This window comes from Miniopterus schreibersii (genome assembly GCF_964146895.1).
Source record: "Miniopterus schreibersii genome assembly, chromosome: 18".
Classification (NCBI taxonomy): Eukaryota; Metazoa; Chordata; class Mammalia; order Chiroptera; family Miniopteridae; genus Miniopterus; species Miniopterus schreibersii.
In genome coordinates, this window is record NC_138121.1 from 7,861,688 (window position 1) to 7,876,952 (window position 15,265).

The 15,265-nt window shown below is 45.1% G+C and overlaps 1 protein-coding gene across 1 annotated transcript in view; it reads left to right on the forward strand.

Moving 5' to 3' along the window:
• Positions 1-12,577: 12,577 nt before the first annotated feature.
• FCGBP (Fc gamma binding protein) overlaps positions 12,578-15,265 on the forward strand; it is a 34,432-nt gene continuing 31,744 nt past the window's right edge. Inside the window, exons 1-2 of the mRNA XM_081119044.1 lie at positions 12,578-12,647; positions 12,968-13,024. Of these exons, the coding sequence (XP_080975170.1) occupies positions 12,970-13,024 (55 nt within the window). The 5' untranslated portion in view covers positions 12,578-12,647; positions 12,968-12,969. The remainder of the gene's footprint in view (positions 12,648-12,967; positions 13,025-15,265) is intronic.

The window sequence follows — 15,265 nt, forward strand, 5'->3', positions numbered from 1 at the left end:
GATTGACTCTTCAGAGACTTTTTCTCTGTAGCATGCCATGCTGTTCGATAGCATTTTACCCACAGTAGAACTTTCAAAATTGGAATCAATCCTCTCAAATCCTGCACTGCTTCATCAACTAAGTTTGTGTAATATTCTAAGTCCTTTGTTGTCATTTCAACAATCTTCACTGCATCTTTGCCAGCAGTACATGCGAATTTTCCTTTTGTTGTAGGTGGCAGGAATGGCAACAGGTGGGGTCAGACTGGACCTGGGTTCCGCAACCTCAGTACTTGAGTTCTGGCTAGAAAAGAATTCAGAGCCAAGACTCAAACTATAAGAGAACATTTATTTGGAAAATCACAGCGATAGAAGTAATTTGTAGAAGAAATGTGAGTGCTCCTGTCCTAAGGGTTTTAAGGGTGGAGATTTTAGGGGAGGTCCCAGGGGAAGATCTCACAGAATATTCAGCAGCTTTCCTGCTGTGTCCTTTCAGGGAGTAGGTCACCACTGATTGATTGGTCAGTGCCAGGGCAGGGGGTCATTATCCAATGCTGCTGGTCCTGAGGTTAGCTGTGGGTTCACCTCTCTGGTTTTGCTGCTTTTCTGGGCCTGGAGCTGAAATACAACTGAGGCCTAGATGTTATATCTAGGGAGAAAAGGTCAGCCTGGGGGTGAGGTCCCACCCTACAATTGTCCTTTACTAGGCACCCAGGGCTTTCAGCCCTGGTGAACTTTTGTACCTGGCTCCTCGCCCTCCTTGCTCTACTCACGTCTGTCTAATGCCTACCACATTTTCACTTAAACTTTTAGAGCTCATTGTACGGTTATTAATTGGCCTAATTTTAATAGTTGTATCTCAGGGTATAGGGAGGCCAAGGACAGGGAGAGAGGTGGGGGAACAGCTGGTCAGTGAAGCAATCAGAACATACACAACATTTATCAGAACATACACAACATTTATCACTTAAGTTCACAGTCTATATGGGTGCAGATCGTGCTGCCTCAAAATAATTACAATATTAAGGTCAAAAATCACTGATTATAGATCTCTATAACAAATATAATAATGAATAAGTTTGAAATATTGAGAGAATTATCCAAAGGTGACAGACATGAAGTAAGCAAATGCTATTGGAAAAATGGCGCCAATTGAGAGGCTCCAGGAAAGGTTGCCACAGCTTAAGAAAGCAATATCAGTAAAGCAAAGCACAATAAAACAAGGCGTGCCTGTAAACTTTTTATTGAAGTGTAAATAAAGAGACATGTATAATTTGTTAGTTTATAGGTCAGTGAATTTACACAAAGTGAATACATCTGTACAACCAGTACTTGGATGGAGACACTAAACATTAGCAGCCCCCAGAATTCCTGCACATGCCCTCCTTCTGCCACCCATCTCCTCTGAAAGTTATCACTTACCCAGTTTAGTCTGTTTTGAACTTTCTATGGACCTATATAGTGGGTATTGTATGTTTGGGGGTTTTTTTACTTAACGTTATGTTTCCAAGATTCATATTGTGTATAGGAATAGTTCTTTCATTTTCATTTATGTCTGGTTTCCATACAGAATATGCCTAAAACTGAATAGTGTCCAGTTTGGAGCTATACTGGTGCTATAAATATTCTGGTACATTTCTTTGATGAACATATATTCAAGAGTGGGATTGCTGGTAATAGGGCAGGTATGTGTTTAGCTTTAGTGGATACTGTCAAACTATATTAACTTACCTTCTCACCAATTGTGCATACACTTAATATTGTCTCTTAAAAATTTTTTCTCCATTCTGGTGGATATGTTGTGAGTTGTCACACCAGACACCATTTTTACATTTACTTCTAGCTAGTCAATTTCCAAACCATGATCTCTGAATTCTTAAAACTCTCTCAGAAGTAGGGATTGATTATATTAAAGTGCATGATTAGATTAAAGCACTTTATTGGAGCGCTTGGTTAGATTAGAGTGCTCGAGAGGAAAACAGTTTGACACTCTACAAAACAGAGGCTTCACCACAAAAGGATAAACCCTGTTCTTATTTCATATTCTAAGGAAACATGGTTAGATCTATTTTTCACAATTTTATTTATTTATTTATTAAATATATCTTTATTGATTTCAGAGAGAGGGAAGGAGAGGGAGAGAGAGAGATAGAAACATCAGTGATGAGAGAGTCATTGATCAAGCCCACAACCGGGGCATGTGCTCTGACCCGGAATCGAACCCTGTTCGCCTGGATCCTAAGCCGATGCTCAACTGCTGAGCCACACCCGGCTGGTCTGTTCTTCACAATTTTAAATCCTCAGGATCAGCTTGCTTTCTCAGTAAAACTAACCCTCTGACCAGAAAGACAGTATTTCTCAGAAGTTTTCTGCCTGCAACTGCTGCCCAGTTCTGGGATTCAGATCTCTCTCTGATAAAAACAGGGGAATATAGGAGGGAGAAAAAAACACACAGAAACCTCACCATCATATTAGTCAAACTTCAAATTTGGACTTCCCTCCAAAATCTACCCATTCTCAATTACTTTTCAGTGTGTTCAAATAATTGCTTTATGTATTCTGACTAGAGTTTTTAGTTGTAATCAGTGAGAGATTATGTATAGTAGGCTTAATCAATCTTAATGAGAACCATAAATACACATACACAAATCTATTGAGAGAATGACATTGTTTTGAGTTTTTGCAAATCTCTTTAATGCACAGCTTAATTGAAAACCACTAGATTCTGATATCTGCTTCTGCATTCAATGTGTTGTGATGTGTTTTGACTGAAGTGAGTATATGAAGAAAATCTGGCCTCACACATATAAGTAGCTGTAACATAGAGGTGTATTTAACATTCTTTTCAGAAAAACATAGACCTTTTTTTAATACTACACTAAAACTCTGCAAGTGGTAGTTTCTTAACGGTTAGTTGCAATGTGGAATGAACTTTTTGCACTCTGTTAAATTACATTGACTTCATCAGAAAAGCTATAAGTATTTGAAAACCTCAATTTGGAAGATTCAAGCTTTTTTTTTTTTCCTTTGAAGGCTCAGATTTTATCATTTGTAATGAATTCTGTCAGTTATGTTGCTTAAAGGGACAGGCTCACATTCTTTATTTTTTGAGAAAATATCTGCCAGATACTTGTCTATATAAGTATAGTTTTTCAACTGTTCTTTCAATGTAAGCAAAGTTATATAATAAAAAGGTACTAGTACAAACAGTGTTTTTTCTTGTGACAATCATGCATCAATATGCAGCTTCTATATACCTTGCATCTTGTCACATGGAATATTAAAATGACATGCGCTCAAGATTTAATGAAATTAATAATTTGTACTGTTTCATCAAGAACATTCTTAAGTAAAACTGTGTGGTGTGTTTTTTTAATTATTATTGTTATTTTTTGTTTGTTTTTTCTGTGAGTGAGTAGTAGTGGGAAATATAATGACTTCTAGGAATTTTGGGACAAGAGCCCTCGCAGTTTTACCCACCATTGTTTTTGCACTATCTGCAAATTTCAACTCAATGAAAAAATCTGAATAACATCTGAGTCTAATTATCAAAAGAACTTTGACCTCAGGGACCCTCTGAAAGGGTCAGGGACATGCAGGGGTTTGCATATTCCACGTTGAGAACCACTCCACGAAGGGCAAAGATGGGGAACAGTTTGGGGTTTTCCACAGGAATAAAAAAGGATGGCACATAACCCAGGCAGGAGGTTATAGCCAAACTGAGACCTGAAGGACAAATGGGAATTAGCTGGGCAAGGGAAGGAGAAGGGCTTTCCAGACTAAAAGAAGCAGCAGGTACAAATGAGAGTATGTGTGGGGGACATGTAGGGTGAAACGAGGTGGATTGAGACAGAACACAAGAGCTGGGAGCATATTACAGCAAGTCATGAATGTCATCCAAAGTGTTTAAAATTTACCCTAAGGGTAAGAGACAACTACTGAAGGGTTTTAAGCAGGGAGAAGATTTGACAATGTTTGTTTAGGATGATCATTCTTACTCTACTGTGTAGATATGGATTCAAAGGGATAAGACTAAGCAGAAAACCCAGAAAGCTGTTGCAAGTAATTCAGGTGCGAAATGGTTGCCTGACTCCCTTGGTAAAATGAACTTGGAAATAAATAGATGAATTGAAAGATATAAAGGAAGTATAAGTAATGAGATTACGTGACTAATTAGAAGTAGGGGGAGGAAGACAAGAACTGAGTCTGATACTACCAGCTCAGGCTGCTGGACGGTGGCATATTTTTCACTGAGAAGACATGGAGGGGAGGCAGATTTGGAAGGAAGGTGAAAACACTGTGTTAAGGTACCTGTGAGACATTCTAGCGGAAATGCCCCACAGTTCAATGGGTTCATGGAACTGCAGATTACTTACTATCTGATTCCATTTGTCAGACATTCTTGAAAAAGACAAAACTATAGGAATCAAGAACAGATCAGTGGTCACCAGGGGTTAGGTGGAGAGGAAGGTTGTGACTACAGAAGGACAGCAGGGGGAAGCTTGGGGGATGATGGAGCTGTTTTGTATCCTGATTGTGGTAGCGGTACTATAAATCCATACAATTTTACTGTGTTAATTTAAAAAATACAACGGGCAAATTACTGTTGGGTTTCTTGGCTTGGAGAACTGGTACCAATGGTGACATCACTCACTGAAATTCAGAACAAGAAAAGAACCTGGGTCCGGTCTAGGGAGACAGGGTGCCTTGGAGACATGCAATAGATATCAAGTAGGCGGGCGCACCATCTGGAACTCAAAGAGAGCTGTGTGTGTCCTTAAAAATTTCAAAATCCTCACTTGGTGTAGAATCATGGGTTTTTCTCGTGGACTCGTACCCAGCTTATCAAGAGCTACCATTTCGTGTTCCTTTACACTGCCGTTTACACTGGCCCCACGCCAGCAGACTTAGTCCTCCCATCAAAGCCATTACGTGGTGGTAAATAATAAGTATCAGTAACTCTCGAGTGGGTGTGGGTGTGGGGCTTATTTACAATAACAAACATAACAAAAGCAAAAGGTCATTTATTACAATTGTAGGGCATGAGTCACCTTATGGTGGTATCTGAAGCCAGGAAAGGGTCTGAGAAAGGCTTAGGAAGAGCACAGAATGTAAGAAGCAACAGCAGTGGCAGAGGCTCAAAGAAGAGAAGTGACAGAGGATCAAAGCTTGAAAGTTGCAGTCAGAGGAGTTGGGGGAAGTCAGGTGCCGTGCGCATGTGTGTACATAAGCATGTGCTGTCAAAGAAGCCAACGGAAGGAGAAAATTTTTAAAAAGAGGTGCCTGTGAGAGATCACACAAGTGCAGGAAAACGTTCTCTGTATTTAATTACAAGGACGTCATCGACAACTGTGGCTGACAGAAACTCAGCGCAGTGGTGGGGTGAAGGCTGGACTGCTGAGAGCTGAAGAATGTAGAAAAATGAATGTAGAGTTCAGCCAGCGTGGTTCAGTGGTTGACCGTTGACCTATGAGCCAGGTCACTGTTCCATTCCCGGTCAGGGCACATGCCTGGTTCGGGCTTGACCCCCATCAGGGGACGTGCAGGAGGCACCCGGTCAGTGACTCTCATCACTGATGTTTCTATCTCTCTCCCTCTCCCTTCCTCTCTCTGAAATCAATAAAAACATATTTTTTAAAAAGAGAAAAGAAAAATGAATGTAGAATGAAGAAGAATATAGAAAATTGAGTCAGTAAGTGTATATTACTCTCTCTTTTTTAATAATTATGAACATTTATTAAGTATCAAGAGTAGGGTGCAGTTGTTACTATACAAAAACATAATTATCAATATAGTGTCCCTGTCATTGAGCTTACAATCCAGAATGACATGCAGTGAGAATGCTGTAAGCCTACCTCAAAATTCTTTAAGTTAGAAATGGCTATTTTGGCAAATAAGTAAGGCAAAATGACCTCTTATTTCAGGTACAATGTTAATAAGGCTTTCAGTATGATCCAAAGAATGTTTTATTCGTATCCAGACATTTCCCCCAAATATACTAGGGCTTGGTAAAAAAAAGTGCACTTAGAAATTCGGTAAGAACAATGAATTACTTAAAATTGCCTTGTAGGACTTTAAACAAAGAGATGCTTACTAGCCCGAGTTTTGCCACAGCTAGGGAAAAGCCCATGAAACATATTATGAACTAAATTCAATTTGTGTTCTATTCCACTGACCGCTTTTCAACTCTTTCCCCCTTTCGCACACGTAAGGGCTCCAGTGATAGCCCTATTACGAAAGAAAGTGCTGAATCTGCATAAAATACCCTTAGTTATTAGAGGCTTAACAAGTCGAACTTCCAGGAAATATTAATTTATATTTTAAGAGAAGAGTGGGCAAAGATCACAGTAGGACCTCTGGCTGCAGGAGAGGCCTGGCTATGTCAGATATGGAGACAAAGCAGCCGAGTTCAGTCCATGCATCTTCAAAGTGATTAAGAGTATAGATATTATGCTAAGCAAAATAAGCCAGTCAGAGAGAGAAAAATATCAGATGATCTCACTTACATGTAGAATCTAATGAACAAAATAAACTGATGGACAAATAAGTCCAGAGACATGGAAGCATGGAACAGACTGACAGATCTCAGAGGGAAGCAGGTGAGGCAGGAAGAGATTAACCAAAGAACTTAAATGCATATATGCATAGCTCTGGACACAGACAATAGTGCAGTGAACACCTGGAGTGGGGTGGGAGCCGGCTGGAGGGAGGGAAAGGGGGGGAAATGGGGGACATCTGTAATACCCCAAGAATAAAAAAAGAATATAGATAGATGGTTACTTTTCTGCTCTGTATTTCTGGTTTAGGGATATTTAAGAATTTAGCATCAAGACACACAGCTCTTTTAAGACACTTGACTGTGATGAAAAGGGGAGTCACATATATATGCCCTTTGACCCAGCAATCTCATTTCTAGGATTCAGTCACAAAGATACAAAATAATGCGTGCACAGGCTGTTTGTGGTATCACTTTTTGTAACAGAAAACAGTTGAAACTCAAATATACATCAGTAGTGGACTGATGGATTAAACTGAAGGTATATTTATACAGTAGAGTACTTTGCAACTCTGAAAAGTAATAGAGACGATCTCTACATAATGTTTTGGCATGATGGCCATGATAAAGTGTTAAGTAAAAAAAACAAAAGTAAAGGATAGTGTATATAATATGATAATATAATATAATATGTCTTTTGTGTAAGAAAGAAGGGAACTGCAAACACACACGTTCAAATGTATTTTCAAAAAGAAACTCCATAATAATGGTTTCTTATAGGGAAGAGAGGAAACAGCGGAGGGCCCAGAGATAGCAGCTAAACCTCTGTGAAGACACCTCATGATAAAATGTTAGTGTCTTTGGAACCATGCAAATGTTTTATAAAAATTTAAAAACTGAAACAAAAAGACATTTCTCTCCTAGTGCCCAAATTATAGTCTCTAAATACAATTTGTTAATAATAGGAATGAAGGCTCTTTGAGAAATGGCTGACCCTGGCTGAGAAAATGAACCACACCCTAAAGAAGAGTATAGCCAGTCTAGGTCAGGATGCACATCTGCACTGGGATCAGGTGTTGCCAGTTGCCCTGCTCAGGATTAGAGTAGCTCCCCGAAGCAGGATTTGTTTGAGTTCCTGCGAAATAATATATGGGTGACCCTTTCGGGCTGCTGTAGGAACTGGAGATGTATATGTAGATCATAATGTTAAAATTAAGAATTATATGCAACATCTTAATCAAACCCTGACTGTAATTAATGATTTGGGATCATGTGCTAGGGATTTTTCTCTTACAGGTCGGCTACATCCCTTTGAAGCAGGAGACAGAGTTCTACTCAAAACATAGGAAACCAAATAGCCGGACAATCAACTGGAGGAAAAATGGATGGGACCCTGGGACGTGCTTCTCACCACTCCAACTGCTCTGAAGCTGGCAGGGGTAAGGCCCTGGATCCATCGCACCAGAGTAAAGAGGGTGTCAGAAGGGGAAGAGTGGGTGACCAAACCCAAGGAACACCTCAAGGTTGTCTCTCGAAGGCAGCGTTGGTTACAGTCGAGCTCTAGAGCACTGCTGGTCTGGCTGAAAGACAACTAGTTTCGTTCAGAAAAGATGAAAATATTTGGGTGTATTTAGCAAAAAATGTTCTTAATATCTCTGACTTTTGCCTTTCAGGAGGAACTTAGGTAGGACAGACCTTTACATGTTGCTTAGTGGGAGTTAGGAAGCCTATTGCTAAATACAGAATTATACTCATTCTGCTCACTTTGGGAAGAAAGTCACGCGCGGGGCCCTTCATGCGCTGGGACCCGCTGTCCGGGCAAAGGGTGCGGGGTGTTTTCTCTAAAGGCCGCTGCAGTAGCTTCCTGTGCCGAATGCCTGACGTTTACCGGGTGTTCTAGTTATTATCTTTCAGTATCTAATAACTACAATGTGAATTGTTCTGTTTGTTTCACCCTCCCTTATAGTAATGCCAGCTGTTTGGTTTCTGATATGTAGGGTAACTGCTAATTTGTATATCCCTGCCAACAGCACCTTGTTCCTTAGGATAATCGACCGTCTTTATGCCCTAGAAACATCACAGGATCCGAACCAAAAGAGACCTTCTCATGGCGGTGGCACTGGACTGCAGTGACGATCTCTCCTGCTGAATATGTTGCTTTAACCACTTTTGTTACGCTGGTAATGGTAGGTTCCCTTAATGTAGAAGTGGCCTAGCTGGCTCGTAGCGTGATAAAAGCCCTGAATGCCACTTCCAGGGCTATACATGGGATAAATCAAGAGCTGAGCCAGGTCAGCTCTAGGCAGTTCTAGAGAATCGGGCAGCAGTAGATTCTTTGCTGTTGCGGCATAACCATGGCTGTGAGGAAATCAAAGGAATGTGCTGTTTTAATCTTTCTGACAATTCTCAAGTGATAGAAAGCAACATTCAACAAATTAGGCAAACCATCGCCAAGATAAAACAATGAGAAAGCATTTTTTGCATTTGACTTATTCAATTTAACCTTCTGGCTGCCCAGCCTGTCGGGGTTGAAAGAATCCTTTTTAATTTTTCTACTGTTTATTTTTTGTAGTCTGATTGCTCGCTGCTGCATTCAATATCTTCCTCTTTTTAGATCCTGCATTCACTGTATTTCATCCCTGAGAACTGCTTTTAAGGCAAAAGCAAATGCAGTCCAGCAGGATGAGACTTTTCACCTAAAACTAATCTCATAGATACAAGATGATAGAAATAGCAGTGGGGAATGTTAGGGGCAGAAATAGAATAGTGGTGTTAGGGGCAGAAATAGAATACTGGGGGCTAGCTGTAGCTATAAGAAATAATAATCATGCTCTATTAACCGTGCTTATTCTATTCTAATTAGAGAAAGCACATTCTAACCTGGCTGAGGGCCATATGCCCCAGGACATGGGAGTTAACTTTGGAATTCGGTCCATTCTCCTTCTCAGAGAACTGCCTATCATCACGGAAAGATTAACAGCCTTGTTCCCGGAACAATGGAGTCCCAGATGCACCCACCCTTTGCAACCCCCAGCCCACATTGCCTGTAACCTGTTAGCATTATACGTTGCCTACTTCCCCAGGCCTGTAATTCCTACTTTCCCATGTAATCTTGGTCCTTCTACGCAATATAAGCAGCTGGCTTATGGGGGGCGGTAGAGCAGATTTTCGTGGATGACCTGCTGCTCTCCCATATTGCTGACATTATTGGAATAAACCCTCATATACGATTCAACCCTGTCTCTGCTTAACTGGCTCAAGTAGTGACAGGCAGCTGGACCCATTCGTTGTCTGTGTTCAGTGCCAGAGACCCATAAAGAAGTGTCTTTCAACTAATATTCTGCTAGAGGGAATGTAAAATGGTGCAACCACTTTGAAAAACATTTTGGCATTTTCCTAAAAAGGTAAACAAGGCACTCTCCCTCTGGGGAGAACTCCAGGGCCTTTTTCTTTTCTCTCTTCTCTCCAGGCACATTACCTTTGCCTTTCTCTCTCTGAAGCTCCAAGGGCCATTCTTTTAGCAAGACAGTTTTAATGCACATGGAGGTCAGATTGTGGCAGGTGGAAGAGTAATTGGTGAGTAGGTGCAGAACAGAAAGAACATAAATGTAGGAGGACTCTCAGTTCCAAGGAGCTAAAAATAAAAAAATAAAAAGGGAGAGGGGATTTCCATTAAGTAAGGGAACAGATAGCAGTGTCTTATAAGAGAAATTAAAGAGATTAGCCTCAGCTTGGCTTCTTGGCCATTGACTCATGCAGAACGTGATGTTTGGATTCCATATAGGGAGTCAGCAGGTAGGTTGTGAGAAAGGATGAACCAAGTAGAAGGAACTGCACAGGCAATGGCGAGATGGACGGTGCAGGAAATGGAGCACCAGGGCTCTGATCATACTGCCAGGAGTGTGGACTTGCATTCATAGGGACAGGGAACATGGAATGTTCTTGAGCAGGGGAGGAACAAGATCAAGGTTGAACCTCAGGGAGATTAGAGGCAGCTTCTGCAAGATAGAGGAGTTTCCCAAGGGGGTAGAGAGACCCCCTTGTGGAATCCAGAGCATGAAAGAATGAAGTTAGAAATTGCTGGCAAATCTAAATTTAGCTGCAGAGACTAAATTCTCCTCAGCTGTGCCCTGGGGCTGTAAAGCCCAGCAAGCGAGAGAGTTCCAGGGGGTCTCAAGTGGTATGACCAGTGCAGATCTGCCCTCTGCAGATCCCGCCTGCAGGGAGACACACAGCAACCTCTCGTTTGGGCTGCCAGTGGCAGGATAGAGGGTTTCTCCAACCATAAGAAAGTGCCCCCACAGGTTATCTCTGCCCCATCAGTGGGGTGTCTGAGAATAGATATGATATGGAGTAAGGCACAGGGCGCAGCATACTACACCCCCCCCCAAAAAAAATAAAGACTAAAAAGGTCCCAGGAGTGTCAAATCCAAAATATAAAAGATTTCCCACTACCACCCCATTTCTGGGGACTCTGGCTGCAGAGAGAAGTGGCAGATTTTGAAGGGGGAAGGTTTGTCTCTGGGGTCAAGCAGGGGAGACCTCAAGGCTTGGAGGAGATTAGGGGGCAAAATCAAACCTGAAACTTACCCTAATTTTCTGTTGCCCTCCTCTCCTCATTTCTCTGTGTCTCAGACTACAAGAGGAGTATCTGACATAGATTTTGACATCTTGGTTTGCAGTAGCTGCTTCCTCCTTAGGAATCCCAGCAGCCCCCTCTTTTTTCCCCTTTCGACTCAGATGACCCCTCACCCACCCCCAGATTCCTCAGGGACCCAGGCAGGCCTCTCCCCAAAGCTCTCATCCCCTGCAGGTCCCCCCACCCTGCCTGTCTCTTGACAACTCTGGCTCTTATCCAGTCTCCTGTTGACTCACTTCATTTTCCTGGTTGACTTTGGGTCCCAGTCAACTCTGAGCCTTTATCTCTCTCCCTCTGGGAACCTGCCCTGGGTGGGGGTATCAGATCCCCCACCCACTCTGGCTGCGCAGAGGTCCAGGCCTTGGTGATAAGAGAGGAGGAGTCCTGGGGCAGCAGCTGCTGGGTGTTGTGTGAGAGGACGCCCAGGCTTTGCAGCTGCTGTTTCTAGGGGAGACTCCTCAGCAAACAGTGAGTCCCAAGTCAGGAGGAGGGAAGCAGAGCATGGGTCAGGCCAGGCCCCCAAGAAGAACAGACTCCCTCTGAGAAAGCCCACGACACCTTTCAGTGATCTCTTCTTCCTGTGTGCGACCTAAACCCATCTCTCATTTCAGGCAGTGATGGGGGGCACAGGGTCCCCCAAATCTGTTCAACCAGCCCCTTTTCAGGACCAGAAAACCTTCCAGAAAGCAAATAATTTTCCAAGAAGTGGAACCCAGTGACTGCATGGAACCAGGAAACAGGCCTCTGTCTCTCTTTGCACACAGCTCCAGCCCCCAGTTCCCACACAGGTGCCTGCCTCCCATCCACAGTCCTTGAGAGTTTACAGAGCGCCCTCGGCGAGATAAATAAACCCAGTGAGGTTAGTTTTGATGTTCCCATTTCATGGCCAAGGTCCTCAGGAGACCCTATTGGACGGGGGGTGGAGGTATTATGTCTCACTCCAGAGGCCTGAGTAAGGTACACAGATACCTCCCCATCACAGACCTCCCCCCTCCCAACTGGTGCCTAACCCTGAAGCTCCAGGGACCTGCAGGTGAGAGAAACAGGATGTGGGTAGCTGGGGACCAGAGATCAATAATAGGAACTGGGGAGCAGCCAGGACCCGGATGCAGGTCCTTTACTATTGTTACTGGCAGGAGCCAAAGGAAAATCTGCAGGCAGCTTCTGGTCAGCAAACAAGATCAAACACCATCTTCTGCGCGGCTCCATTCCCCCGCCCCCCAGTGACCCAGGGTCTGAGCACCCTGCTCCCCAGCTGTTTCCCTCAGGACCACCACCCTTCCAGGACTAAAGTTCCCAGCAGGCTCCCAAGGCACAGCCACCAGCTGTTCTCATCCCTTGGGGACCCAGGCATCCAGGCTTGCCCTCCACCCTTCACAGGCCTTCAGGAGCCCCATTCCACCTGGCCCTGGGACCTGGACCCTCCTCCAGGAAGTTGGAACCATCTGCCTGGCAGGTGGCCCAAGGTGTGGCCTGAGGAGCTATTTTAAAGCCCAGCCCAGGGGCTAACCCTGAAGCTCCAGGGACCTGCAGGTGAGAGAAACTGGGGTCTCCTTCGGAAGCGGGACATCAGGTCTCCTACTCTTGCCCAAGACTCCAGGCCTCCCCACCCTACCCCCAGACCCAATGGACATCCAACTCTCTATCCTTGCCCCTGTCCTGTCCTCCCCACCACACCCAAGACCCACTGGACATCCAACTACCCTATATGCACACACACCAGCCCTTGGATCCAGCATTCCTGCTGCCCAGGTGGCCGTTGTCCTGAAACTGGGCCCTTCTGTCCTCTTTGGGACAGTCTCCGGCAGGAGAGGCAGGCCAGCCTCCTAACCCCTTTTCTTTCCTCACTGCAGACATGGGTTCCCTGTGGAGCTGGTGGACACTCTGGGCCGGAGCAACCCTCCTGTGGGGTAAGTAAGACCAAGATCCCATTCCTACACTTGTTCCAGTCTAGGAACTCTGCCTGCCTGGGTCAGCACCCTCCATTTGTGTCCCCTCCATAAGCCCATCTCCCAATGTCACCTTAGCTGCAGTGGGAGAGGGCCCCTCGGGCTCTGCAGAGAAGTGTGGTGGAATTCAGGGGAACACCTCAGTCCCCAAATTCAGGATGCAAGAACCACCACTCCCTGAGCCTTCTGCAACTCAAGCAAAGTTTAGACCCTACCCCTCATTCTGCTGAGTTGATGGAAAATTTCACTAACGTCATTCTTGGAGGGCTTGGTGCCCAGTTCTCCAGGGTCATGTCCAGGACTAGAGTCTTAAGTAAAGTCAAAGGACTGGGGGAAGGATGGGACACCAGGATGGGACACCTGATCCCTTGGCCCCGTGGGACACTAGGATACCCTTCAAGGCTCCCCTTGTTCAGCAGACACTCCTTCTATAACTCCCACACTCTCCCCAAGACCCCATAGACACCTCTCTCCCTCCCCCTGTCCTTCTCCCTCCCTCCCCTTCTGGAGAATCTCTTCCCATTTGGGGGTGTTGAAAAGTACCAACTGCCCTCTATTTCTTGGACACATTCTGTCCACACTCCATAACCCCCTTTCTTCCTCTTACCCACTTCACTGCCGTGGCCCCCGCAGTTTTATTAAGACAGAAATCACAAACTGGCAACTGAATCCAGCCGCTTTGGGCCCCATAGTGCTTAAAACAATTCTGGGTTGGAGATTTCACATAGAAATTCAGACAGCCAGTTTCTCACACACACACACACAAAAATTAAAAAAAAAAAATCTGGCATCAAAAAGGAAAAAAGAGCTGATAAGCTGTCAAAGTAACAACAGGCTAAAGCTGGTAGCAACAGCCCACTTTTGAGGGTGCTTAATGCTCCACTGACACAATTACCACCTGAACTGCTTCCCACTTTTACTTCACTTGCCTGGCCCCGTCAGTACTTGAATTCGAGATCTATGACCAAAGCGTTCAGACTATGGGAAGACAAAGCCAGAAAGGATGGAAGGTGAACGCTGCCTGAAAAAGGAGACAGGGAATGGGGGGGGGGGGGGGGGAGGAAGCTCGATATGTAACCTGCAGAGGCACAGGGCAAGGGGTTACTTCTCTGATGGGTAAGTGGACCCACAAGTGCATTTTCTCACCACAGGGTTTACCCAGGAGGCCTCAGTGGACCCCAGCAACACTGAGGGGGAGGAATTCCTCACAGCCTTCCTGCAGAACTACCAGCCCGAGTACATCAGAAGCCATCTCGAGCTCCTCATCACCAGTCTGTCAGACAGTCCTGCCTCAGTCAACGTCGTCAGCCAGGCAGACAACTCCTCGCAGAATGTCACAGTGAATCCTGGGCAGCCAGTCTCAGTCACCATCCACGCCAAAGCTGAGATGGTCGGCAGCAAGATCTTCCAGCATGCGGTGTTGGTCCACTCTGACCGCAGCATCACTGTGCAGGCCATCAACACTAAGCCCAACACGGGAGAGCTGACACTGCTGCGACCTGTCAGCGCCCTAGGAACTGAGTACTTTGTGTTCACACCCCGCGGCACCTCGGCCCAGAACCTCAAGGAGTTTGCTGTGGTGGCTGGTGCAAAGGGTGCCAACGTCAGGGTGCACCTGAAGGGGGGAGTGGCATTTGAGGATAAGTTCTACGCAGCGGGCAGTGTCCTGAATGTGATTCTGAAGCCCTACCAAGTGGCCCAGGTACAGAGCATGGGTGATCTCTCAGGATCAAAGGTCACAGCCAGTAGCCCCGTGGCTGTTCTCTCCGGCCACAGCTGTGCCCAGAAACACACATCCTGCAACCATGTGGTGGAGCAGCTGCTACCCACATCTGCCTGGGGCACCCGCTATGTGGTGCCCCCTCTGTCCTCCCAGACCCGCTATGATCTGGTCTATGTCCTGGCCAGCCAAGCCACGAAGCTGACCTACCACCACGGGACCACCAGCGGCTCCAAGAAGCTCCAGGAGGGTGGAGTGATGGAGTTTGAGGTCCGGCCATCCCACGCACTCTACCTGCAAGCAGATGTGGGCATCCAAGTCCTGCTTTTCGGTACAGGTGCCACAAGGGACAGAATGAACTACGACCCCTACCTGGTCCTGATCCCAGATGTGGAGTCCTACTGCTCTGCCTATGTGATCAGTAATATCCCAGCCTCTACGGGCTTGGCCCTGGTGGTATCACAGATAAAGGATGCTCCCAA